This window comes from Opisthocomus hoazin, chromosome 2 (genome assembly GCF_030867145.1).
Source record: "Opisthocomus hoazin isolate bOpiHoa1 chromosome 2, bOpiHoa1.hap1, whole genome shotgun sequence".
In the NCBI taxonomy this organism is placed as follows: domain Eukaryota; kingdom Metazoa; phylum Chordata; class Aves; order Opisthocomiformes; family Opisthocomidae; genus Opisthocomus; species Opisthocomus hoazin.
The window spans coordinates 128,295,062-128,316,893 of record NC_134415.1 but is presented as its reverse complement, the minus strand read 5'-3'; the positions used below and the strand labels follow the sequence as shown (position 1 = coordinate 128,316,893).

General features: G+C 42.9%; 1 protein-coding gene across 1 annotated transcript in view; it reads left to right on the top strand.

Moving 5' to 3' along the window:
• Window positions 1-208: 208 nt before the first annotated feature.
• Window positions 209-21,832, top strand: part of PKHD1 (PKHD1 ciliary IPT domain containing fibrocystin/polyductin) — a 277,151-nt gene continuing 255,527 nt past the window's right edge. The window contains exons 1-14 of the mRNA XM_075414995.1: window positions 209-367; window positions 3,455-3,582; window positions 4,686-4,763; window positions 6,770-6,914; window positions 7,883-7,982; window positions 11,065-11,122; window positions 12,509-12,587; window positions 14,803-14,877; window positions 16,118-16,182; window positions 17,213-17,252; window positions 17,829-17,899; window positions 19,791-19,892; window positions 20,196-20,291; window positions 21,413-21,548. Of these exons, the coding sequence (XP_075271110.1) occupies window positions 3,531-3,582; window positions 4,686-4,763; window positions 6,770-6,914; window positions 7,883-7,982; window positions 11,065-11,122; window positions 12,509-12,587; window positions 14,803-14,877; window positions 16,118-16,182; window positions 17,213-17,252; window positions 17,829-17,899; window positions 19,791-19,892; window positions 20,196-20,291; window positions 21,413-21,548 (1,097 nt within the window). The 5' untranslated portion in view covers window positions 209-367; window positions 3,455-3,530. The remainder of the gene's footprint in view (window positions 368-3,454; window positions 3,583-4,685; window positions 4,764-6,769; window positions 6,915-7,882; window positions 7,983-11,064; window positions 11,123-12,508; window positions 12,588-14,802; window positions 14,878-16,117; window positions 16,183-17,212; window positions 17,253-17,828; window positions 17,900-19,790; window positions 19,893-20,195; window positions 20,292-21,412; window positions 21,549-21,832) is intronic.

Below are 21,832 nucleotides of genomic sequence, written 5' to 3'. Positions count from 1 at the left end.
CTATCCTCCTGTTGGAGGATCTAGTCATACACTGGTGAAAGAACAATTTCAGGTTATTTCCTTACAGTCATTAAATACTTGGAACAAAACAGTTAATAGCAGCAAGTAGCTTAGGTTAATAATTAAGCATGCCCAATGAACAGCTCTGAGCTGTCTGTGACTGGCATTGAGATTTTCGAGAAACTAGTCTGGTGGGTTTCAGCACACCATGACTGTTACCCACACAGGGACAGAACCGAGTGCCTAACATGACCTCAGACTGAGAGTTGCAGTAGAGCGGACATCAAAGGGATAGAGCAGTTATGCTGGTGTCGGAGCCTCTGCACTTCACTCGTTGGAGGAATGGAAGAAGAACAAATTGAATAAGGTAAGTAATACTGGAAAAAGTCCTAATAAAAAAATAAAAGTAAACCTAAATGATATTTTATGTATCTGTTTTGAAGTGCAAGGTTCACATGCATCGGGGCTCTGGACTCTGACCCCTACAAACTCCAGTTATGTTATAATATGCAAGAAATACAGGGAGAATAGTTACAATAGGTCTTGTGATACAACAAGAAATAGAAGCTTAGAAGTTGGCTTTATGAGGCCAGTGCGTTTGCCATGGTTGTGGGGTAAATAAAGCTTCTGCTCAACTCTCACCTCTAAGAGTGTTCTTCTGTTGCATGTTTTCTAGGGTGCTAACCCACACTTCTTCCACCGCACAGCCCTGCGTATCTCTGCTCTTACCCAGCAGCTCTGAGGAGGCTTTTTGTATGAAAATTTGTGACCATGACATATAGTATTTGGATGAGCCTAAAACCATGTTTATGGTAATAGCAATAGGGGAGTAAGCATGTGAAAAAGTCTGTTTTGCTGTCAGATTTGCCTTTCCTGACAGCAGAGAACCAACCAGCAGACAGTTTGTTCAATAGCCACTATGGATGCATTACATTCCACTCTAATCTTGCAAAAAAGTCCGCACTCCTAAGGAAGGGAGCGTTGCTTTAGAGGCTGCACAGTATCTCCTTTAGCGTCCATTTGAGACCAGGAGCACTCTTTTGAAGCAAGTCTTCTCATCTCCGGGTAAGGTGATTCGTTTCACACCACACAACTGTCTCAGTGAACAAATGTCAATCCTTCTGGATAAATTCAAACAAAGATATGCACCAGACAACACTCCAGCCATTAGTGAATGTTCAGTCTTTGGGACTAGGCTAGAGATAGTGCTGTGTGTAACACCCTTAAATACCTGCAATGTGGATGTTGGGTCTCCAGCACCAGTTGTTTTGCTCTATGGATCTGCTTCTATTGGGCTGTGCAACAAATGGAGAGGTGGCTTTACTCTGTGTTTTGTCCTCTTCTGCCATAAATATTTTGCTGCCCATGCCTGAGCAGTTATTTCTGTTCTCCGGAGAAAATGATAGTGATATACCTCCCATGAGGTCAGTACATCATTATCAAAAATATCCCAGTTATCAGATCAGTACTGGGGGTCCCTAAGTGCTTGGACAATGCTGCTTCTCCAACCTGTCACCAACTGCCTTGAAACTCCATACTGCATTATCTTGCAAAGACCAAACAGAAAGAAACAGGAGGAGAGAAGCAAGTTCCTTCTTCTCCCACGTAACTAGCTATTGGACGAGGGGAAATGGTCTCAAGTTGCATCAGGGGAAGTTTAGGTTGGATATTAGGGAAAATTTCTCAGCTGAAAGAGTTGCCAGACATTGGAACAGGCTGCTCAGGGAAGTGGTGGAGTCCCCATCCCTGGAGGTGTTCAAAAAATGCGTAGATGTGGCACTTCAGGACATGGTTTAGCAGGTGTGGTGGTGTTGGGTTGACGGTTGGACTTCATGATCTTTGAGTTCTCTTCCAGCCTTAATGATTCTATGATTCCTTCCGGTTTCCTCTTCAGTCAGGAATGTGTGATGCCCCAGGAATGTCCAGCACACTTGGACGCAAGTTGACCACACCTTCTAATCCGTGTCCAAGAGCACTTTGTGCGTATAGACCACAGATCGTTTCTCTGCATGTTTCAGTCCTTTTAAAAAATGACTTAAAGCATCGGGTATTCTGAAACACTGTAGTAGCAGCAGCAAACAGGCTTTCTTTTTTTCTTTTCTTTGAATAATGTTGTTTTATTTAATGTAGTTAACTCAAATGGGTGAATTTTGATGGGTCTTAGAGACGTTTACAAAAGTCAATAAAGCAGAAATTGATGTGGACAGTTGTTTAGGCTCTCAGGTGACCTGACGGGCACTCACCAATGTAGAACAGGGCTTGAATCAGTGCAGTGTGGGTAGTAAACAGAGCAAGACCACTGCATGGAAGAACACATGAGCTCTTGGTACCACCATCCTGCAGAGGAAATGGGCCTTTAGAGAGATGAGGTCTGTTCTTGTCCTTTTTTTCACTGACTGGTGGAGCAGGACTGTGAAAGGCTGTCTCTTTGCACCATTTGTTCTTCTGCGTGGGGCACATGGATTCTGCCTTGGAGAATTACTGATTATACAGTGATTGTGTTTTTTGCCCTTTAGATCCAACCATAAAAACAACCCGAAATTCTAAACTAGCTTCTTGCCATTTGATTTCATCTTTATGCCTGGGGTTTTTGTAGTCCGAGATGAATTTTAACAACCAAGGGCTGTTCTGGGTGAGGGTGTGAGGTTCTTGCTCACTTAAATTGTGGCTAGATTAATTGACCTACGTTTATTTCCATACTATTACAAAACGCAGGGTGAAGGCAGTAAAGATGATGGTCTATATTTTTAAATGTTGGAACAGTTCTTGGCATGGACTTTATAAAGGGAATGCATGATATGACTGGCTATGACAGCAAGTAAGACCAAGGAACTTCCCAGGCTACAGGATCTAAAATGTTTATGTTCTTAAAACAAGTCCCAGCACCTTTGTGATCAAGCCTACCAATGCTCATCCAAGCAATTCCTAAGCACAGCTGCAGGAGCCAGCACGAGCCATTCCTAGTCTGGAGCTAGCTGTAGAAGGCTGGAGAGATTAATAGTATAGTCAAGTCATTTGCTTTCAGAGCTGGAGAGTGACCATGGCATGATTTAGCTTAATGTAATAGATGTAACAATTTTGCGCAAAGCAGCACAGAGCTAGGAGAGTTTAACATCCTTTGCTCTAAATCCTGTAATTGCTTTCACTAATTCACCTGTGCCTACAACTTAATCAGAGTCATTCTCCTGAAACATGGCCCCAGTGAGGGACAGCTCATCCTGAGCCTGGCTGGAAAGTTGTTTGCTTGGAGGGGCATATGTTCTCTATAGATCTGTTGCGTGGAAAGACAAAGAGTATGGTTTGCAATATATTGAACCTTTATACTGTGTGAGAGGTGAATCAGTGTTTTCTTTGTGATTCCACATTGCAGTCCATCTTGACTGCTGTAACACAGACCATTGTTCCCACAGGTCTGCAATATGAAGAAAGAACGCTGATGGGGTTTGTTTTAAAGTTACAGGGAAGGTGCTAAGGCCCCAAGCCACAGTCCTGGAGCCAGTCTCTTGTGAAATTCGCATCCAAAGCTCAAGATGAACTCTTGGAGATCATCCTTTCTAAGTGCTGAGTTGATATTCTTTGCAGGTGGGTGATACAGAGGTGTTGTCCCTAACCACATTGATCATACAACAGCAGCAAAATCCACTGCCACTGGAGTGGATACAGACTGACTGTGAGTGAGAGACATGGGGAAGCATCTCTAAGGGGTGTTGAATGTTATGAGATATTGACAGTAGCATACTGGACATTGTCTGCTCTTATCAGTGGCTTTTAATGGCTCGCTTCCATAGCCAGTGGAGGTTTCTGGATGAGTGTCTGGATTTGTTAATTGTCCCTGTTCTACCTGGATTCCTCTCATGGCTGTTCATTTTCATCCGCTTGGTGATAGTCATAAGACTGTTTGCATGTTGAAACTGAGGGTTCATGAGGGTCTAATATTTGGCTTCTGTGATCAATACTGGTGTTAGGTGAGATTACGTTCACACACAGATAAGTTGGAAATCTCCTGAAATGCTAGACAGGAAACTGGATATCACTGTAAAGGGACTTTTGAAGAATTCTGATCATTGGCTACAAAAAAAGAAGCCAGCTGCAGGTTCATTTCTATTAGCTCCAGAAGATGAGGGTCTCCAAAATAACTCCTGAATTATCTAAAGAATTTTATGCCTTTACAAAAGGCATTGTATAGCAAGTTACAGGTAACAACTTCATGAAGAATGAGCTCCTTTCCAGGCCTCTGTTTCTTTCCTAAGGACTTTGTCAAGAAAGGGCTCCTGGAGCTCTGGTCCTGGAGCCAGAAGAGGATATATTTTGCGGGCAGCCCTAAGCTGGAGAGGGTGTGCAGGAGTAAGCAAACACATTTTTTTGCCAGCTGGAGGAATAAACATCAGGTTTATAGTGTTTATTTTAATTCTTGAGGAGGACAAGAGGCTCAGACTGTAGCTTTGTTCACCAAGTCCTCAAGGCATCAAAGACCCCTGAGGGGAAACAGGACTATTGCACAGAGGAGGCGGTTGGGGGGAAAAAGAATGAGCAATACGACTAATTTGGATGTCTGAGAAGGACAAATGAGACATAGGGTGGGATCACAGGAGGACAGTGGTCAGACCACTGTGTCTTGTCCTGAATGAGATATTTTAGATGTTTTCATTACACTTCAGCCTGATGTAGCTGGATTGTTTTTGCAGTGACAGCCATGGGAATGATCGTTACTCCCCGAGAGGGCAGTATGGCTGGAGGAACGTGGATTACTATTACCCTGGATGGTGAGTTTTAAAGTCATATAAAGCACATGTCAAAGTAATAGAGAATCGGCTCCATTTTGAGATTTGTGGTTGGAGTGACAAGCCCTAAGCAACAGGTACATGGGCTGTGGCAATCATAACATGAAATTGGTTTGAAATTATTACTTCATAAGCTATTGGTGATGCTTGCTTGTTTTAAAGTTCTTTCTAAGCAAGAGAAGTCAGATTTCCATCTTATTTTTGTAGACCTAGGGCTAGAAATTTCTTCCCTGCCACCCTTTTTTTGGAGGAAAGCTGAAAGTCTCTTCTATTCGTAGGTCCTCTGATGCTGGAGCTTTAAGAACAGTAATGATAAACACAAGAGACGAGTGAAAATCACAGAAATTGATATGCCATGCTCCTTTGGGCCCAAAACCAGCTGTATAAAGCTAGGTCTGATTTTCAGCAGCACTGGATATTGATTTATTGGGAAGAATTGGTTTCTGGGACAGGTGTATGTTTGGTTTAGCTCTTGAAGTTCTGACACTGTCATTTATAACTATGATGAATGGCATCAGTTGTCTTTGTCTGAATATTGTGCATTCACACAGAGATAATGAAATGGAGGGAAGAAAGACAGCTCATGTCTTCAAGGGAGATGTTTCCCCATCAGCACTGTGCAGCAGGCAGAGACGGTCACAGCTGGGAACTCACAGTTCCAGCAAAGTCTCTTTTTATAGTGGGGGGGAAGCAACAGCCAGGCCTTGGGAGAAGCAGAAGAAAACATCCTGGGGCCAGGAGGAAATGTGCAGTTTTCTGCAAATCGAAGTGACTCTGTGGGCTGGGAACCATCTGTGAAGATCATGAGCAAAGGAGAGCTGTCTGTAAGCTTTCTTCATTTCTAGTTGTATTTGATTATGCTACAAAAGTTAAGAATGCTCGTTTATGTTCAGATAAAGCTTGATGTTGTGAAGATTAGGAGTCTTTGAACCTTTGTACAGCTAACTAAAGAAAAGGGCTAAGCAGATCCACTGTACATCACAGGCCAACTTGAGGTCCTGTCAGCAAAGATATGAAAGATATCAGCAAATGCAAAGACCGTGTCAAATGGAACAGATTTTGCAGGTGCTTTAATGTGCTTCTTATGGGCATGGTGGTTTTTCTGGTGTAGATGGCTGAGGTGATTCAAACTCCCAATAATTGTCAGTCTCTGCAGTAGAAAACGTGTGGGAGAGACCAAGTACTGTATCAGGGACAAAAAAAGCCATGCAGCTGCATGGTGGGATGAATTTGGTCTTAATATGTGTACGGTTTTGGCTGTGATAGAGTTAATTTTCTTTGTAGTAGCTTGTATGGTGCTATGTTTGGGATCTGTGCTGGAAACAGTGTTGACAACACAGGGATATTTTCATTATTGCTGAGCAGTGCTTACACAGCATCAAAGACTTTTCTGCTCCACACACCACCCTACCAGCAAGTAGGTTGGAGGTGCATAAAAAGTTGGGAGGGGACACAGCCTGACCCCAGCCGACCAAAGGGATATTCCATACGATACGACATCATGTTCAGCAGTAAACCTAGGAGGGAGTCTGGCAGGGAGGCCGCTGCTCGGGGACTGGCTGGGTATTGGTTGGTGATGAGCAGTTGTTTTCATTTGCATCACTTCTCTCTCTTGTGTTTTATTTTCCACTCTCTTTTTTTTTTTTCTTCTTTTTTCCTTACAATTTATTATCATTATTATTTATTTTTAATTATTAGACTGTTCTTATCTCAATCCACTACTTTTCTTGCTTTCATCCTTCCAGTTCCCTCCCCCTGCCCACTGGGGTGGAGCAAGTGACCAGCCATGTGGTGCTTAGTTGCCAGCTGGGGTTAAACTACAACAAAACGAAATTATGCAAACATGATTTTAAAGACCCTGATTAAGGGCTCTAAGCATTGCTCCTAAAAAGAAGCTGGGTTGCATATTCAAAAACCTTTGTCATGTGTGACTAAATGGGAGTGATCCTGTCCTCAGAGAGCTCTTCTGGTTGGCTTTGATTACTTAGGCTCAGCATCCCACCAGCTAGAACATGTCTCTTCAGCCAGTGCTTCCCATCTGGAGGTGTCCCTGGTGAATCCAGACCTGCCCAGGTTGCCATGCGATGTCTCTCCTGTGTATTTTCACTTATCCACAATAAGATGCAGAACAAGGTAAGAACCATGGCTACAGGGTGGGTGACACCTTGACATTTGTCTGGTAGGATCCTCATTTTATTTCAACATCTATACAGGCAGTTTGGGAGTTAAAGGAATTGCTACGGCTGCTACTGTGGCTGCATCTAAACTGCATTGCATTTCTCTTGCTTCAATTTAATGGACCACTAGGGCTAGCTAGCATGAGTGTTAGTGAGGCTTCTTGGAGATGCTGGACTTAAATCCTCAAAGGTTTGTAGACATCAAATTCTTAGATGCAGAACTTCCAAGAAAATCTGTTGGTTGTTCTTGTTTTTTTTCTCCTTCTGGTGTCTTTGACTTGTCCAAGATTCCACAGAGAGGTTATGGGTAGAGTGAGAAACAAATATGATTTCAAGCACCATAAGCTTAATCTCTTCCAGCCTGTCATAACTCTACAGAAGATAGTTTGACTGGAAGACTAGGGATGTCTCAAGAGGCTTAAGAGTGACTGTAATGGGGTTCTACCATCTCTTGCTGCTATGATTTGATAAGAGTTAATTCTGCTGAATCTTGTGGGAAGAAACTGTCTGCATTAAGAATGCAGTGTTAATTTACAAACCAGGATCAAGATGCCCTGTAAATCCAGGCAGCCCTGGGTTATTTTAATAATAATGAATAACAATTATTCATTAGTATTAATGAACACTAACGAGCATGTCCATGTTTTGCATTAATGTACAATTTATATAGAGTTCTGAAGAAGTCCTACCACTTTCTGCACTTACCTGTAATTTCTTGCTGTGCCTCCACATTTCTTCTTTTTAACTCTAGTTTTAGTGTTTGAGTTCATACGTGTAAAGTTTGGGTTCACACTGTAAATTATTTTTGCTCTGTCAAAGCCTCAATGGACCTCCTAAGAAAGGAGACCCTGTGAAGGACCTGGCATTTCCTAAAAAATAAATCCAATCTGCATAAAAAAACCCAACACATTTTCTTCAACCTAGGTCTTCACCCCAGGAGGGTTTATACTACGTGGAAGTCATCTTTAAGGGACGTGTAATTAATAACCTGACTGAGGTGGAGAAAGAAAACTGTACTTTCAAGGTAACCACCAAGAAAGCATTGAAGTGATGATAAAGAATTCCAGCTGTTGAACGGAGTCAAACTTCAGAAATAGTATCATAGAGAATATGTTGAAATATTCTCTCTCATATTGTGTGTCTGATAGCATGTTAGGACAAGACGTTGGGATGCTCCTTCTGCCCTTTAAAACTAGGTGCATCAAGGTACTCGTCAGTCTGGCACTGGATAGACTAGGTGGCTGAAGAGGTCTTTCTGAATCAAAAATCTGGGTCCACTTAAATCCATCTCTGCACTTAAGCCACACAGTCAACACTATTGAGTCAGAAGACCTGATGCCACCTTCTTCTGATGTTACCCTCCAAGCTGCAGGGTGGCAGCTAACTGTCTGCAGTGACAGGTAACCATGGGGAGGAATATCTCCCATCGGTACAGTTGGTTCCAGGAAAGGACATCTGTCCAGGCCTAGGACAGGTCTCCACACCTAAGATAAACAATATTTGGAAAGCCTAGACCTCCAGTGTGATTTCATATCTCTTGCTCAATTATTCTGAGAGCTTGCTACTCCTCGCCCCTGGCCAGTATTTTCCCTCTGACACTCAATATCAAAGGACAGTGTCTCAGGAGTTTGTGGGGCATTGTGGTATAAGACCAGTTAATCATGACAGTGTCAGGATCTGTTGCAGACCAGAATCCTTAACCATGGCTGTGTGCTTTGGGATGTGGCCTGGTGTGTTCGGAAGTCACATCCCACCTCTGTGCTAACTTTGAGTATCAAGGCAGAAAGTCCAGCGTTTTCTACAAATTGCACATTAAAGCCCAAGAGTCATCGGGTGGTTTAGCTAGCTTAGAGCGTTGATGAAAAATCACCAGGGATGCTTTTAATGAGGCACATTCCAAGCTAAATAAAACACAATGTGTCTCTTTGTTTTGGGACTGAGACCTGGGAGCTATGTGTATTAAAAATTAATTTTGCCTCCACATTAGATTGAAAAAGCCTGCTGCAGGCAGCAACAAGTCTGAACAGCTCAGAAAACTTGTACCAGCTAATGGCCCTAGATTTCATGCTGTTTCGGCTTCTTTCTCTGCATCAGCTCCAGCCCAGGATATGGTGTGATATTGCCTTTGCTTCTCAGAAGTGACCATCGCTGGAGGGAGTTTGTGGCTACTCATTCATTTTTAACATGACCATGAGAAGGAGGGAAGGCAAAGAGCTTTGAAAGGGAATGGGCTTCAAGGACAGCTTGGAAAAAATCTGACACTTGCAATGGTGTCTTTATGTGACTCATGAAATAAGTTTATGCTATTTATTGGGCTGACAGCAGCATCGATAAATACAAGCGAGGACAGAAGAGGGCTCAAAAAGATGGGGAAGCTGGAGATATGCAGAGAAGGCTCTGAGAAATGGGTGGTCTGGGGAATGGGGACACATGGGAAATGGACTTTTTCTGTAAGGCTAATGAAATCGAGCAGCTAATGACTTAGACGGAAACAGGATTTAGCCACCTAGCAGGACTGCAGGCCAGAATTATGGAGGTATTTGTAGCTCCTAAGAAAGCAGAGAGACAAATGGATTCTACAAAATCTGAGCAAGCAAGGTGCCTGTATACATCACTTTAAGCCCAAGACCCCTAAATACCTTGATGGATCTGACCCTTGTTTTTCACATAGTGATTTTCATTTCCAGACTGTCAAATGTTGCACTGGGGAAAGACAATGACATTACTTGTATTTTTCAGAGTAGATATAAGGAGTAAATAAGCGGAGTGTTTTTCCTAAGATTTTCTTGTAAAATGCAAGTCTGTACATGTGTTAGCAAGGCCGGGTTGAGACGTGGTGTCCAGCACTGCCTGGGATCATCTAGCTGCTGCTCCTTGATGCAGTTTTTTCTGCTTTGGGTGATGGCAAGTCTGTTCCCATTAGACAGCATGGGTCAGGCTACCTTCTTTTTGGTACAGAGGGAGAGTTTCCCTGCATGGATATGAGCTATGTTGTTCCTTGGGCCAAATAATAGGTTCCAAGCTAACTGATCTACTCATATAGCCTTAGTCCAAGAGCCCACCTCCCCTTTCCATAACTCTCCTTGTGGTCTTCTCACGACATCCAACTCTGTTTCCTTGCCTGTCCAGGTATGTTCCCACTGACGCCAGACCATGCTCTCTCAGCTATATCAGCTTGTTACAAGATGATATTCAGCTAACCCAGCACTGGAGAATACCTAGAGTGCTGGAGGAAACTCCTAATCCACAACAGGAATTTTTTTAAACATTTACAAAGAGATTTTATTTCCTCCAGTCCTAGCATCCAGATGCTTGGCTTGGACATAACATATCTTTTAGCTGTTGAAACCATCTATTTATTTGTCCTGTTTGGTTTGTCATCTTCCAGGGAGTGACATTTGCAGAAAATATCTGTTCCATGTGCGGTAATGGTGTGTGGAGGACCATGTGTGCCTCTGGTCACTTGACTGATGAGTAGTGCTCCCACACACAATGCTGCTGAAATAGGATTGATGTCGGCCTAGGTAAAAAAATTTCTAGAGTAATTTTGGTTAAAAAAATTCTCATAGATTTTAGAGTCATTTTAGTGTCTTTCCCAGAGACACCTCTGATTTATTTTACTGCATTAAGATGCGCCAATACAAGCACTTTTTGTTTTGCTACAGGGTACCCAAGAAGCTTGCTGAAGGCTAGCAGAGGTATCTCACTTCTGTGATGTAGAAGTAGTTTTTGAGAGTATATTATTGGGGAGAAAAATGGTGCCATAATGCCAGATAAAGTGGAGGTCTTGACTTCAGATAAAGCATGGCTTAGAAATTTTATAGTGTATTCAACCATATCTTCTGGAATTGACTGAAGCCAGGGTGAACAATCTGGCCACAAAACGGATGCAAAAATAACAGTAAGCCATACTCTGAATGCAGAGGAGACAAGAAGGGGACATTGTATTTAATCCCTTCTCAGAGCAGAGCTCCACTTCAAAGATAAAATTTGAAGTGTGAATCTGAAAAGTGACTGTGCCAACTGTGTCGTGAGCAATGCGTGATGAGATCTTGTGGGGCTGCTGTGAAAATGACTGCCATTTAACTACAAATTTCTCTTTTCAGTTCTCTGCTGCGCAGACACCTATGGTTTACCAAATTAGTCCACCATCTGGCATCCCAGGTACAGGACCTTTCTTTAAGCTGGCGCTCACTTTAATTATTATTTGATGTTCCATACTGTCTTTCTCCTTAAGAAGGATCTGTCTTGCTGGGGATTAAAATTGGCACCTCCAGAACTTAATGTCCAAGCTCATGCTGAACAGGAAAATAGGTTTGCACAAGGGGAGAGAGTCTGCAGCAGTGGGTACAAGAGAAATGGATAATGTGGAGTGACCAGGTTATTTGGTACTCAGAGTTGGGTTGCAGAAGCTGAGCAGAGAGATGTGGTTCAGCAGACAGATAGGTCTAATCAGTCTCAACTCTTGAGTAATCTGTCCCTATTAATTTAGTAATAGTTTTAAAAAAATTAGCTATTAGGTGATGATACTGTAATGCCATACAGACCTTTTGGTTAATGGGGCTTTAGACCAGACTTTGATGTTACATGAAAAGACTGGGTTTGGTTTGAACAGTTAAATGGGGCATGAAAGACTTTTTTTTCCCTTATTTCTATTCTGTTTATATTTGCAGGCTTCTATAGAGAAGATGGAAATGTTTATTTCCAAAGTCAAGATTAATCAAAACACTTTGGTCTCTCAAGAGTGCTGAGAGGTGCCTGGGTGATTAGATCACATAGATGCTCCTAGATCTAAATCCATGCCTCATTTCCGATGATTTTTAGGTGCAGTTCAGGTCCAGATTCTCATGCCTTGCTTTAGGGTGACGGTACCGAGGTTTCCGTGTGTTAGCTGGATGTTTGACCTTGCAGCGTAGTTAGTGAAGAACACAAAGTGTCTAGTGCTATTTGAGATGTCCCAGAGCATGAAGGAGCTGCATGGAGCAGGTAGATATGACACAGGACCAGGAAGACTCATTCCTTTCTGGAGTCACAGTTGGGAGGACAGGGTGCCTCAAAAGATTTAAGATACCCCTGTGCACGTGAGTGAACCAAGCTGTCACCCAGTATGGTCAAGGGGGTGTCGGGAGTGATTTAGCTGGCCACATATATACTGAGGTCCTTCTCACTCTGACCTGCCTAGTGTACAAATGATATCTTTGTGGTTTCCTCATGAGGTTCTACAGTGGGATTTGGTTAGAATGTGGGGTTTAGTTAACAAAAGAGTAGAGGAAAATGTTTTCTCAGTGCAAATACTAGAGATCTGTCAAAACATCAGGAACAGACTTTATTGTGGGAAACTAAGATGTGTGTTTTGGGAAAAGTGAATTAAGTGCAAAGTGTCTTTGAACTACAGTGGAAACTGAGAGTAGACATCAGTGCAGCCGGTTGGGCACCTCTTGGCTAAATTTGCAAAGACCAAGAAATTCTTTTGTTCAGCTCACAAAATTTGCAAATACAAATTCTCTGCTTGTAAAAGTGTCACTTCATTTTCCATTTCCTTTTAAACAGGAAATTTAATAGAGATCCATGGGAAGACAATTGCTGGAAGATATGAGACCCTGGACTTCAGTGTGGATTATATTGATGGGTAATTATATGTAGGCTGCTATCTGGCCCAGGCCCTGTAAATTGATGTTTCTTCCATCAGCCTCCTCAACAGCAATAAATTGCAACCAGTTGGCCCAGAATTGCCATTTACTTCCTTTGTGGTTTATTGCAGCTCATGAGTTGGGCTCCAGCAAACTTTGTTAATCTAATTGCAACTGGTCCATTAAGCTAGTTGGTTTGTTTACTGGCAGCGCAGTCAATCACAGCTCAGTGTGAATTGTACTGTAATTGCGTCTGCTTGCTGTAGATTTTATTTTGGCTAGCAAATTAAAATTTAACTAATTAAAATAATGTCAGAATCTAAAAGTTAAATAAATTTTCCCTTCCATTTGCATTTTTAGAAAAACTATTAGTTTGAAACAGATGCTCTGGTGAGTCAGAAGACAAAGCAGAAGTATTCTGAGACAAAAGGCTTTGTTCACTGCTTTAAGCAGTCTCTGGTCACCTCCCAGTTCTCAAGGAAGGTTTGACTTTTATTTTCTGCTGCTTCTATGGTTACATGCAACAGAGCAAAGCAGGCAGATTTTAAAAATTTACTTCAGGCCAGCACCACTTTAAACACAATGAATCCAAAATGAGTGTGAAAGCTGACTTGACATCTGTCATATATTTTTCAATATGTATGGAAGCGTTCTCAGATACTACTGAATCATGATTTCCTTGCATTTGTGTTAATGGCAGTGGAGATCTAAGCACATTTTTAAAAAGAAATAATTAATCTATAGTTACTGTGCTGGCATTTTAAGGATCATTTCAGGAGCCAAGGAACCTGTGTATTCTCAGTAGTCAGAAATTTTCATTGCAGCAGCAGATATTTGACCACTAGATGCTTTTTAACTACTTCTCAGGCTGAATGGAAACGTCCCTTGCTAAGTAACTAAATTTTGTGCTAGCGTGAATGAAAGCCAGTGCAGATTCCTGCCATACCAGCTGCACCCGTTTATCAGCTCTACATTTTTGGTCACTGTATGCATGTTAGCATCCTTTGTTCATTATTAATTTTTGTTTTACCTGCCTGTGGTGGAACTGTGAAACCTTTGATCAGTGGGAAGAAAGGCTGTTCTGTCTGACTGCAGCTTGGACGTGCCTGCACGCTCCATCGCTAGATTACTCATTTACAGCTTCACCTCACTAGTTCTGAAAAAGAAATGGCCTCAAAATCTTAGCATACCAGACAGGTTCACATCGTAGCTTCACATGAATAACTTGACCATTTTTGGTGTGTTAGTAAACACGTACTGGGTGAGGACTTGGACTTGACCAGAGCAGCCTGTCACTCAGTCACACTGATTCAGGATTCGAAGCAAAAAAGAGAACAGTTTTTATACTTCCAAGTGTGCTCCGGACACTTTTCCATGCTTTGTATGGAATGCAATGGTCCAGTGATGCTGAACTAAACATTTTGCAGCACTGACTTTTTTCTATTAATTCTTAAAGGGAAAGCCATCTTAATATCAGCAAGCTATATTAATAAAAGCAAACTCTTAATAAAATTTCATAAAAAACCATTCTGAAGCATGGGTAATAGCAAAGTGTTAGCACTACAGGTTTTAAAAACATATTTTCCTTAATTTCCTCTTAATTCTCAAAGAATCCTTGCCAACATTTCCTTATTATGCTAATTATGGTGAACTTCTTGTTCCCCCCTGACTACTTGTCTCCAGCGGAAGTTTTCCCTTGCCACATTGGTTGTTTAAAGTGAGCATACTTGGATTTGCTATTAGGAGCTGGGATGATTTCTAGCAGAAGTTGTTTGGAGTGTTTTTCCTCAATGAAATAAAGCAATTACTGAGCTGCATCTTGCAACAGTACGGCTGTGTGAGCATAAAGGTGTACTTCTGCTCCTGGAAGGCAAGGATGGGTATAGTCCTTCTGGGGCTCAGACTACCAACCCTTCCTTGCAAGGAGGAGGTATCGGGTCATTCAGAGCTAGCACGGGTGTCTCAAAGATGATCCAGTTAGAATCTTTACAGAGGTGCAGTTCCTGTAGTATTTGGAGAATACACTTTGCAGGTGAAGACATAAGAGATTAGGGTTTGTCCAGTTTGCTAGAAGGTTAATAAATGCTAGATACAAGTGAGGGGAAATTCCTGTCCCATTTGAAAATATTGGCTGCTAATTTTAACAGGAACAGGATGTCATTCATGAAACTTTGTTCTATCATATCTCATCTTCCCTGTTTGTTTTTTGTCTAGACCAGCTATCCTTGTGGCGGAAGGAGATGGATGGACCAGTCTCTGCTCTTTTGCTGACAGGCGAGCTGGAAGCATGTCAGTCCTTGACTTGCCTTTGATTTGTGTTGGTGCAAGGGCTTAGCATAGCTTGCGCATATAAATTTTTCTTGGCTTTTGAAGAAGATTTTCTGGTTTGCCTTGAGACAGAGAGGGACCATGGGGAGTTGACCATGTGGTCAGTGACAGGGGTGGGTGAGTGCTGCTGTCTCCGTCTGGCTCTAGCCATAATTAGGGCAGGGCCAGGAGCTGTTTTCTGACCTGGAGATGATACAGTATGCCCTGGCCATATCTGTGCTGTTCAGCTCTTTAGACTCCAAAGTAGGGTAGCCATTTCCAAACTGCTTATTGACCCTGGTCAATGCAATATTTTCACTCATATACGAAAATTAGTTTGAAAGGTGAATCAGACAATCTGAGCCCAAACTGGGCAAGGAGAGCTCTAAAATCTTAACATAGTATACAGGCTCCAGAGCCTGGGCCCCACCACTGTTCATTTATTGGTATTAATGTATCCTTATCTTCTGGAAGTTGCAGGAGACCCCTTAGACTGCTGGCCTTTGCACCCTGTTGAATTACAGAAAAAGCCATGGGCTCTGCTGCAGCCTTTCTTTTGTGAATGATGCACTTCTCTCAGAACCTGTGAGCCCTGGAAAAGGGAGGCAGGGAATAAGGTGAAAAACTTGCTCCCGCAGAAGTCAGTGCTAAGACTCATGGGGTCCTCAGGGCCATCTTACTGCACTGTGAAATTCCTCCTGGCTCCCAGGAGGGAGACTTGTATGCAAATGTGAGTTGATGATGGGACTTGCTTCGTTTCATGGCTCCAGAAGGTTGATATAATTCCAGCATTTCTGGTTTAATTTCTACCTGCTCCTTCTTACAGATTAGGGACATGCAGAGGAGCAAGTAGCGGGCAAACACTTTTGTCTTCCTATCCACCCTCACCCTGTGCCCGTACTTGTTTGCCCTAAGCTTTTATTTCAAAGGTGAATTCTGGAGGTCACCAACAGGATCAGCTTCTGGAAACAAGGGTAAAGGGGCCCAGCTGGAACATTGTGTGTTGCTGGAAGGCACTCTCCTAAACTGCTGAACTCTTGATTGTCAGTGGGGGATGGGTTGTTCCTCTCCCATCTCACCTTTTCTCTCACTTGTTTCTAAAGGAAGCCAAGGATGCCTAGCTTAGATGTAGAAGTCTACACCTTTTCTTGGTTAGATGATTCTAACTCTGTTTTGCTCTATTTTCTCCCAAGGCTCAGCAAAGTCCTTTGTCTCTCCACAGCTACCCTATTCGGGCAGAAGATGGACTGATGACCCTGCAGTGCCAGATGGAAGGGAACCACATAGGTTGGTGAAAAGGGTGAAAAAGCATGGGTTTCCATCATTCCTGCAACTCCGGAGGGCAGAAGGAGGGTGTCAATGACAAGTTGCTGCTCTGTCTCCAAAGTTAGGAATGTTGCTCAGGGCTGAGTCCACAAAACCTTCTTCAAGGTCAAGGCTTGTCACAGCTCAGCATAGCCACTGCAGTGACTTGCATCCTCTGCACAGCCTTGGAGAAAATGAAGTGCAGGGCTCAAGTGAAGCCATGACAGAGATGATGTGAACATTGCTGACAGCCACAATGAGATTTTGGGGTCTTTGCTCATGTTTACATTTTTTTGCTTTATTCTTACTTGTATGTGACGCACCTTCGCTTTACTGCTCTGTTAGCAGAGAGGAATAAACTGGGTGCCACTTCTGTTCATGGTCTCTCTGGTAGCAGGTTGGATCCCTTTCATTTTGTCTTGCTTCCCAGCACTCTGAAGAAGCTTCCAATTCCTTTCTGAGGCTTTGTCTGAGCAGCAAGCTTACTGCTTGGGAAAGATGATCTAAGTGAAATGTATAAAATAGGAATTAATATCTAGATGTCATGTAGACACTGATGGCGCATTTCAATAACCTGAACTTCAGAGATGTCTTGGGATATCTGGGATCTCTTGAGGGGTGTCAGAGATAATGGAGGTCTTGAAGGAGGTCTGCACCTTCCTAGCATGGCAAGTGAGGTCAGACAGGATCGACAGGATCTAAGATGACACAAAACATTTATACTTAGGCAAACAAATCACGCCTCTGAGATTCAGTTTGCAGCTTCAGACTCACAAGTGTACTGATCTACAGTATAGTGTCTATGATCAAAGGCTCTAAGCTCCCTAAGCTGATATTTGGTTCAGCTTCCACACATACAGTCTGCTGAAATCAGCACAGTTATATTGTTGTAAGGAAAGTGTAAGCAACAGGAGAATCCGGTCCAGGACACTCGGGCAAGGTTTGGTTGGATGCACTCTTATGGAGCCCTCTACTCTTCTGTCATAAAGCATATTACTTTTCTCTCCTCCAGGGTCCCACAATGTTAGCTTCTCAGTGTTTAACAAAGGAAAGTGAGTAAAAGAACCTTTTTCTCTCTTTTTCTGTGATTTCACATGGGGACACAGCTGTGTTTGAGTCCAGGATACAATGCATGAAGTTTTTACCGAATCTTGTGTTTCATTGCTTAGAAATGAGGTTTTTCTGTCTTGAGAAGATGATCATCAGATTGGGAATGAAAAGGGAGAATCTTCCTCCCCAAAAGCATGTTTGCTTTGGGGTTTTAATACTTTAACTTCAGTGCCCAAAGCACAAGTCATCTGTTAAACCTAGCTGAATAAAATCCTTTCATCTTGCTTTTAACTCTTAATCCAAATGGGAAAGAATTTAGCTGTAAAAGGAGGTGAAAGTGGGTTTTGACAGTGTTGAAACCATACTTTACAATGGGAAAATACTTCTAATAAAAAGTTTTGGCTGTGTAATAGTCTCTTGAATCAATGCCTCAATGTGCCAGTAAAAGGTGTTGTTGGTCCTTGTAGAAATGCTCCACAGTCCCTCTGCAGAGTGAGCGTTTGGCTCTACCAAAAGAAGATCTGCTTTAACTTAAATGGCCAAGGATCTCTCAGGCATTTTCTCTGTCTCTCTTGCAGGTCAGCAGTACACAAAGGCGCTTGGCTCATCAGTGCCAAACAGGAGCTTTTCTTGTATCAAACACATTCAGGTATTGCACTGATCCAGCTCACTGCCTACACTATTTTTTGGCAGTCCCAGTGCGGTCTAACAAAATACCTCCCACTGTTGCTTCTCTCAAGGATGTAATCCTGTTGTGTCCTCATTTTGGGTGTGCCAATCCTCTGGTATGGGCTTGACTACACAAAAGCTGCAGCTCAAAAATTCCAGGAAGACCAGATTTATGTGTTAAGGCTGGGTGTGCTGCCATGGGCTATATCCTACATCCCCAGTGAGTTAGTGTTCCTCTCAGACAGGGAAGTATTTGAACAGTTTTGGACACCTGAGACAGCCAGAGAACAACTGTGAGGCATGCTCTGGGGTAATGTTACTTCGCTGTTGTTCCTTTCCCTGTCAGATCAGTTGTAGACTTGAAATGCTGCATTTAGAAAAACCTGTCCCCCTTAAATCACAGCCTATTTCGTAAGGTTGAGATTTTAGAAATGCAGACCTTAGAATGAGACAGATCCCACATCAGCTACAAGGAGGAGATGATGTTCAGCCGCTCCAAGAACTGAGTTCTGGATAAATGGTGAATGGCAGGTTACTGCACCATTAGTTTAAAAAAAAATAATTAAGGTACATTCACAATAATCATCTCCCCATGACATTTCCAACTATACAGTAGACAGCAGACAATGAAATCCTGAGCACCTGCTCAAGATTGTGGCCATGGGCAAAGCGTGTCCAAGCTTCGTCATTGCTGTGTGGCAAACAGAGCAGAAGCAGGGGATCAGGGTCTGCAGAGCACTGGGCAGCCTTTGATCTTGGTCAGAGGTTGCATAAAACAGTAAGATCACTTGGTTCACCTGTTCAGGTCCCCAGAAAGGTCCAATCAAGTTTTTGCCATTAAGTTGGCTGATATTAATATAATGAATGTACCAGTTCCTTATGGGCTATACCCAAGAAGCTTTGTTCAAGAGAATAACATAAGCATTATTTTTTGGGTTATTTTTTTTTTTTAGAACATAGCCAATATGTCTGCATTTTGTATCTTGTCTATAGCATACAACTTATTTCACCTATAAATTCAAATAAATTTTTAAAGGAGGGTAATTTTTTGTCAAATTTTATTTACAAATTGAGGCACAGTGAAATGAAATAACCCTGAATGGATCTGGATATTGGCAGAGCACCATCAAAAACAAGATCTGCCAGATCTGTCCAGTAGACAGTACTGTACTTAACTTTTACAACATTGAGTACTGTCAAGTTTAAATATCAGATAAATTAAGAAAGAAAAAACAGATCTAGACAAAATTGTCTCCTCTTTTCATTAGTCTTTGTTCAGAACTATACAGGTACAATTGGGTGGTTAAACTGGGACCTCTGAGTGCACAGTGAGTGAATGTCTTCAAAGACAAAAATAGATTTCCAGTGTGGAAGGGCATGACTAACAGAGAGAAAACCCCAACAGATTCTCATGGTCATGAAGTGGAGCTCCTTCTGTTTGTTCCTGAAGCCTAAGGGACAATTGGAAAGTGTGGCAACATCTAAACTTTCAGGCTGAATTGAGAAGTGGGTAAGACAAGGTCAAAAGGATTAAACCAGTTTTAATTCCACCTTTTATGCAGGGTTCCTCAATACCACAGAATATACCGGTTTGCAAGCTGAGCAGGGCAGATGCAGCCACTGCTAAATAACAGTGCAAGCATTACAACGTTTCTCGGGTCACGCGGCCAAGTTATCCATGTTGTTCATTCCTGGTGTAATCCCAGCGGCTGCCAAAAACCCTGTGAAGGATCAGCGAGATGCCCGTTTCGTTCACAGGAGCCTGTTCCTGCTGGAAACCGTGCAAGCGCGCTGCTGGCTCTGACAGAAATAGGGCTGGGATTCACCTTTCCAACACTTGTTTTCAGATTCCCCTTTTCCTTCCTCTGCAGAAATAGCCTCTGTGTTCCCAGCTGGTGGGAGCCTTGGGGGAGGCACAGATCTCACTGTCACAGGGGATTTCTTTGAGGAGCCAGTGCAGGTCACTGCTGCAGGTAAGAGGAGAAATGTGTTAAATATTTGGTGTTTGTTGGTTTGGTCATTTTCAGTACAGCTGTCATGGCCCTGAACACAAAAGCCAACGGTTGTTCGTGCATACCAGCGTGGGAGTTGCGGAACTCGCCATCAGGAAGGTCCAGTTATTCTGACTGTGGGCATGAACCATTTTGCTTGCTTGGTAGTACAAGCCCAGGCTTTCAGCAAAGTGTTGACCCATGGAAGCAACATGGTTTCACGCCACAGCTCAGATGTGTTTCCAGGTCTCACACAGAACATTTGTCTTCTTTTCTTGCTGCCAGGTATCCCCTGTAAAGTCAAGCACGTCTCTCCCAAGCAAATCAGATGCACCACTGAGCCTATTGGCAAGGGCAGGAGGCTTGGAGCACCCCAGCCAGGTACAGTATTCAAATAACTGAAGGTCCAAACAGGAAAACACCTGGAGAAGAGGGCAGAAATGGTTTGATGATGAATGCAATCAAGAAACAGGGCTTTCCAAAATGCTGTCTGCTTCAAGATCGAGCCACTTTCTCCTAGGTTTGATGGGAAGGAGGGCCACAACAAAGATCTGAGGGCTGGAACATCTCGGCTGTGAGAAAAGGCTGAGAGATCTGGAGCTGTTCAGCCTGGAGAAGAGAAGGCTGCAGGGAGACCTTATTGCAGCCTTTCAGTACCTGAAGGGGGCTTGTAAGAAAGATGGGGACAAACTTTTTAGCAGGGCCTGTAGTGATAGGACAAGGGGTAATGGTTTTAAACTCGAAGAGGGGAGATGCAGACTAGACATAAGGAAGAGATTGTTTATGATGAGGGTGGTAAAACCCTGGCACAGGTTTCCTAGGGAGGTGGGAGATGCCCCATCCCTGGAAACATTCAAGGTCAGGTTGGCTGGGGCTCTGAGCAACCTGGTCTGGCTGAAGATGTCCCTGCTCATTGCAGGGGGTTGGACTAGATGTCCTTTAGAGTTCCCTTCCAACCCAAATCTTTCTATGATTCTGTAGGAAGCGAAGGCAAAGTGGAGAGCTCAGCCCGTCGTTTGCAGATGGGTGATGGTGGGAGGAAGGTCAGCCTGGTGTGTTGGGCTGTGTAAAACGAGGGGAAAAAAAGTATGGGTAGTATTTAGAGGAAGGGTAGCTGAGCTGGAGGTACTGCAGAGGCTTCTGGAGACACTGCTTGGAAGGAGCACACCAGTAGGATATTATTGTGCATAAAATGAGGCTTAGCTCATTTTGACTGTGGGTCATCTCAATACCTTTTCCTGCAAGAGCAGACACGTGAGCTTGGTTAGATGCTGTGCGCTCTGCAGATTTTTGTTATTTCTGGTGGAGGATTTCAAGGCAGAACAAATTCCCTAAAGTGAGATCTCTGTTCTATATTGGACTGCAAAAAAAGACCCACAAACCGAGCAAATTCATTATTAAAATTTTCTGTTCTGGCCTGCCTCCTTACAGCACTGATTCTAGCATATGCTCTGGGATTTTTGTTGCCTGCTACTGAGAACACTTTTATTTTAACTTTCTAGGAAACAGAGGGCTTCTCTTTGAAGTCTGGGATGATGCCTCTGATCTGACAGAAGCAGGGCCTGGATATAGATGGCAGATTGTACCTAATGCCAGTTCCCCAGTAAGATTTCTGTCTGGGGCAAAGAAGTCCTTCAGGTACTCCACGATCTTAAACAGGAGATGAAGCTATGGCAATCACCTTTAGCAGTGTAAGGTGTAGCAGTAACACCTGACAGCTCTTTGTAGCAGAGCCTCACTGCATAGCTCCTATAAATCAAAGCAAACCCTCTGCTCCAAGGTCCTTTTGAAGCTCAAAATATGCAGTGAAGTGTTTTATTTTTCCTCCTTTTTCTTTCACTCCGTATTTCTGTGCTACCTGGCTTAGACGAGCTGAAATACCACAAAAGAAATTGCTGAAGAGGTAGAAGGAGCTCCAGTTA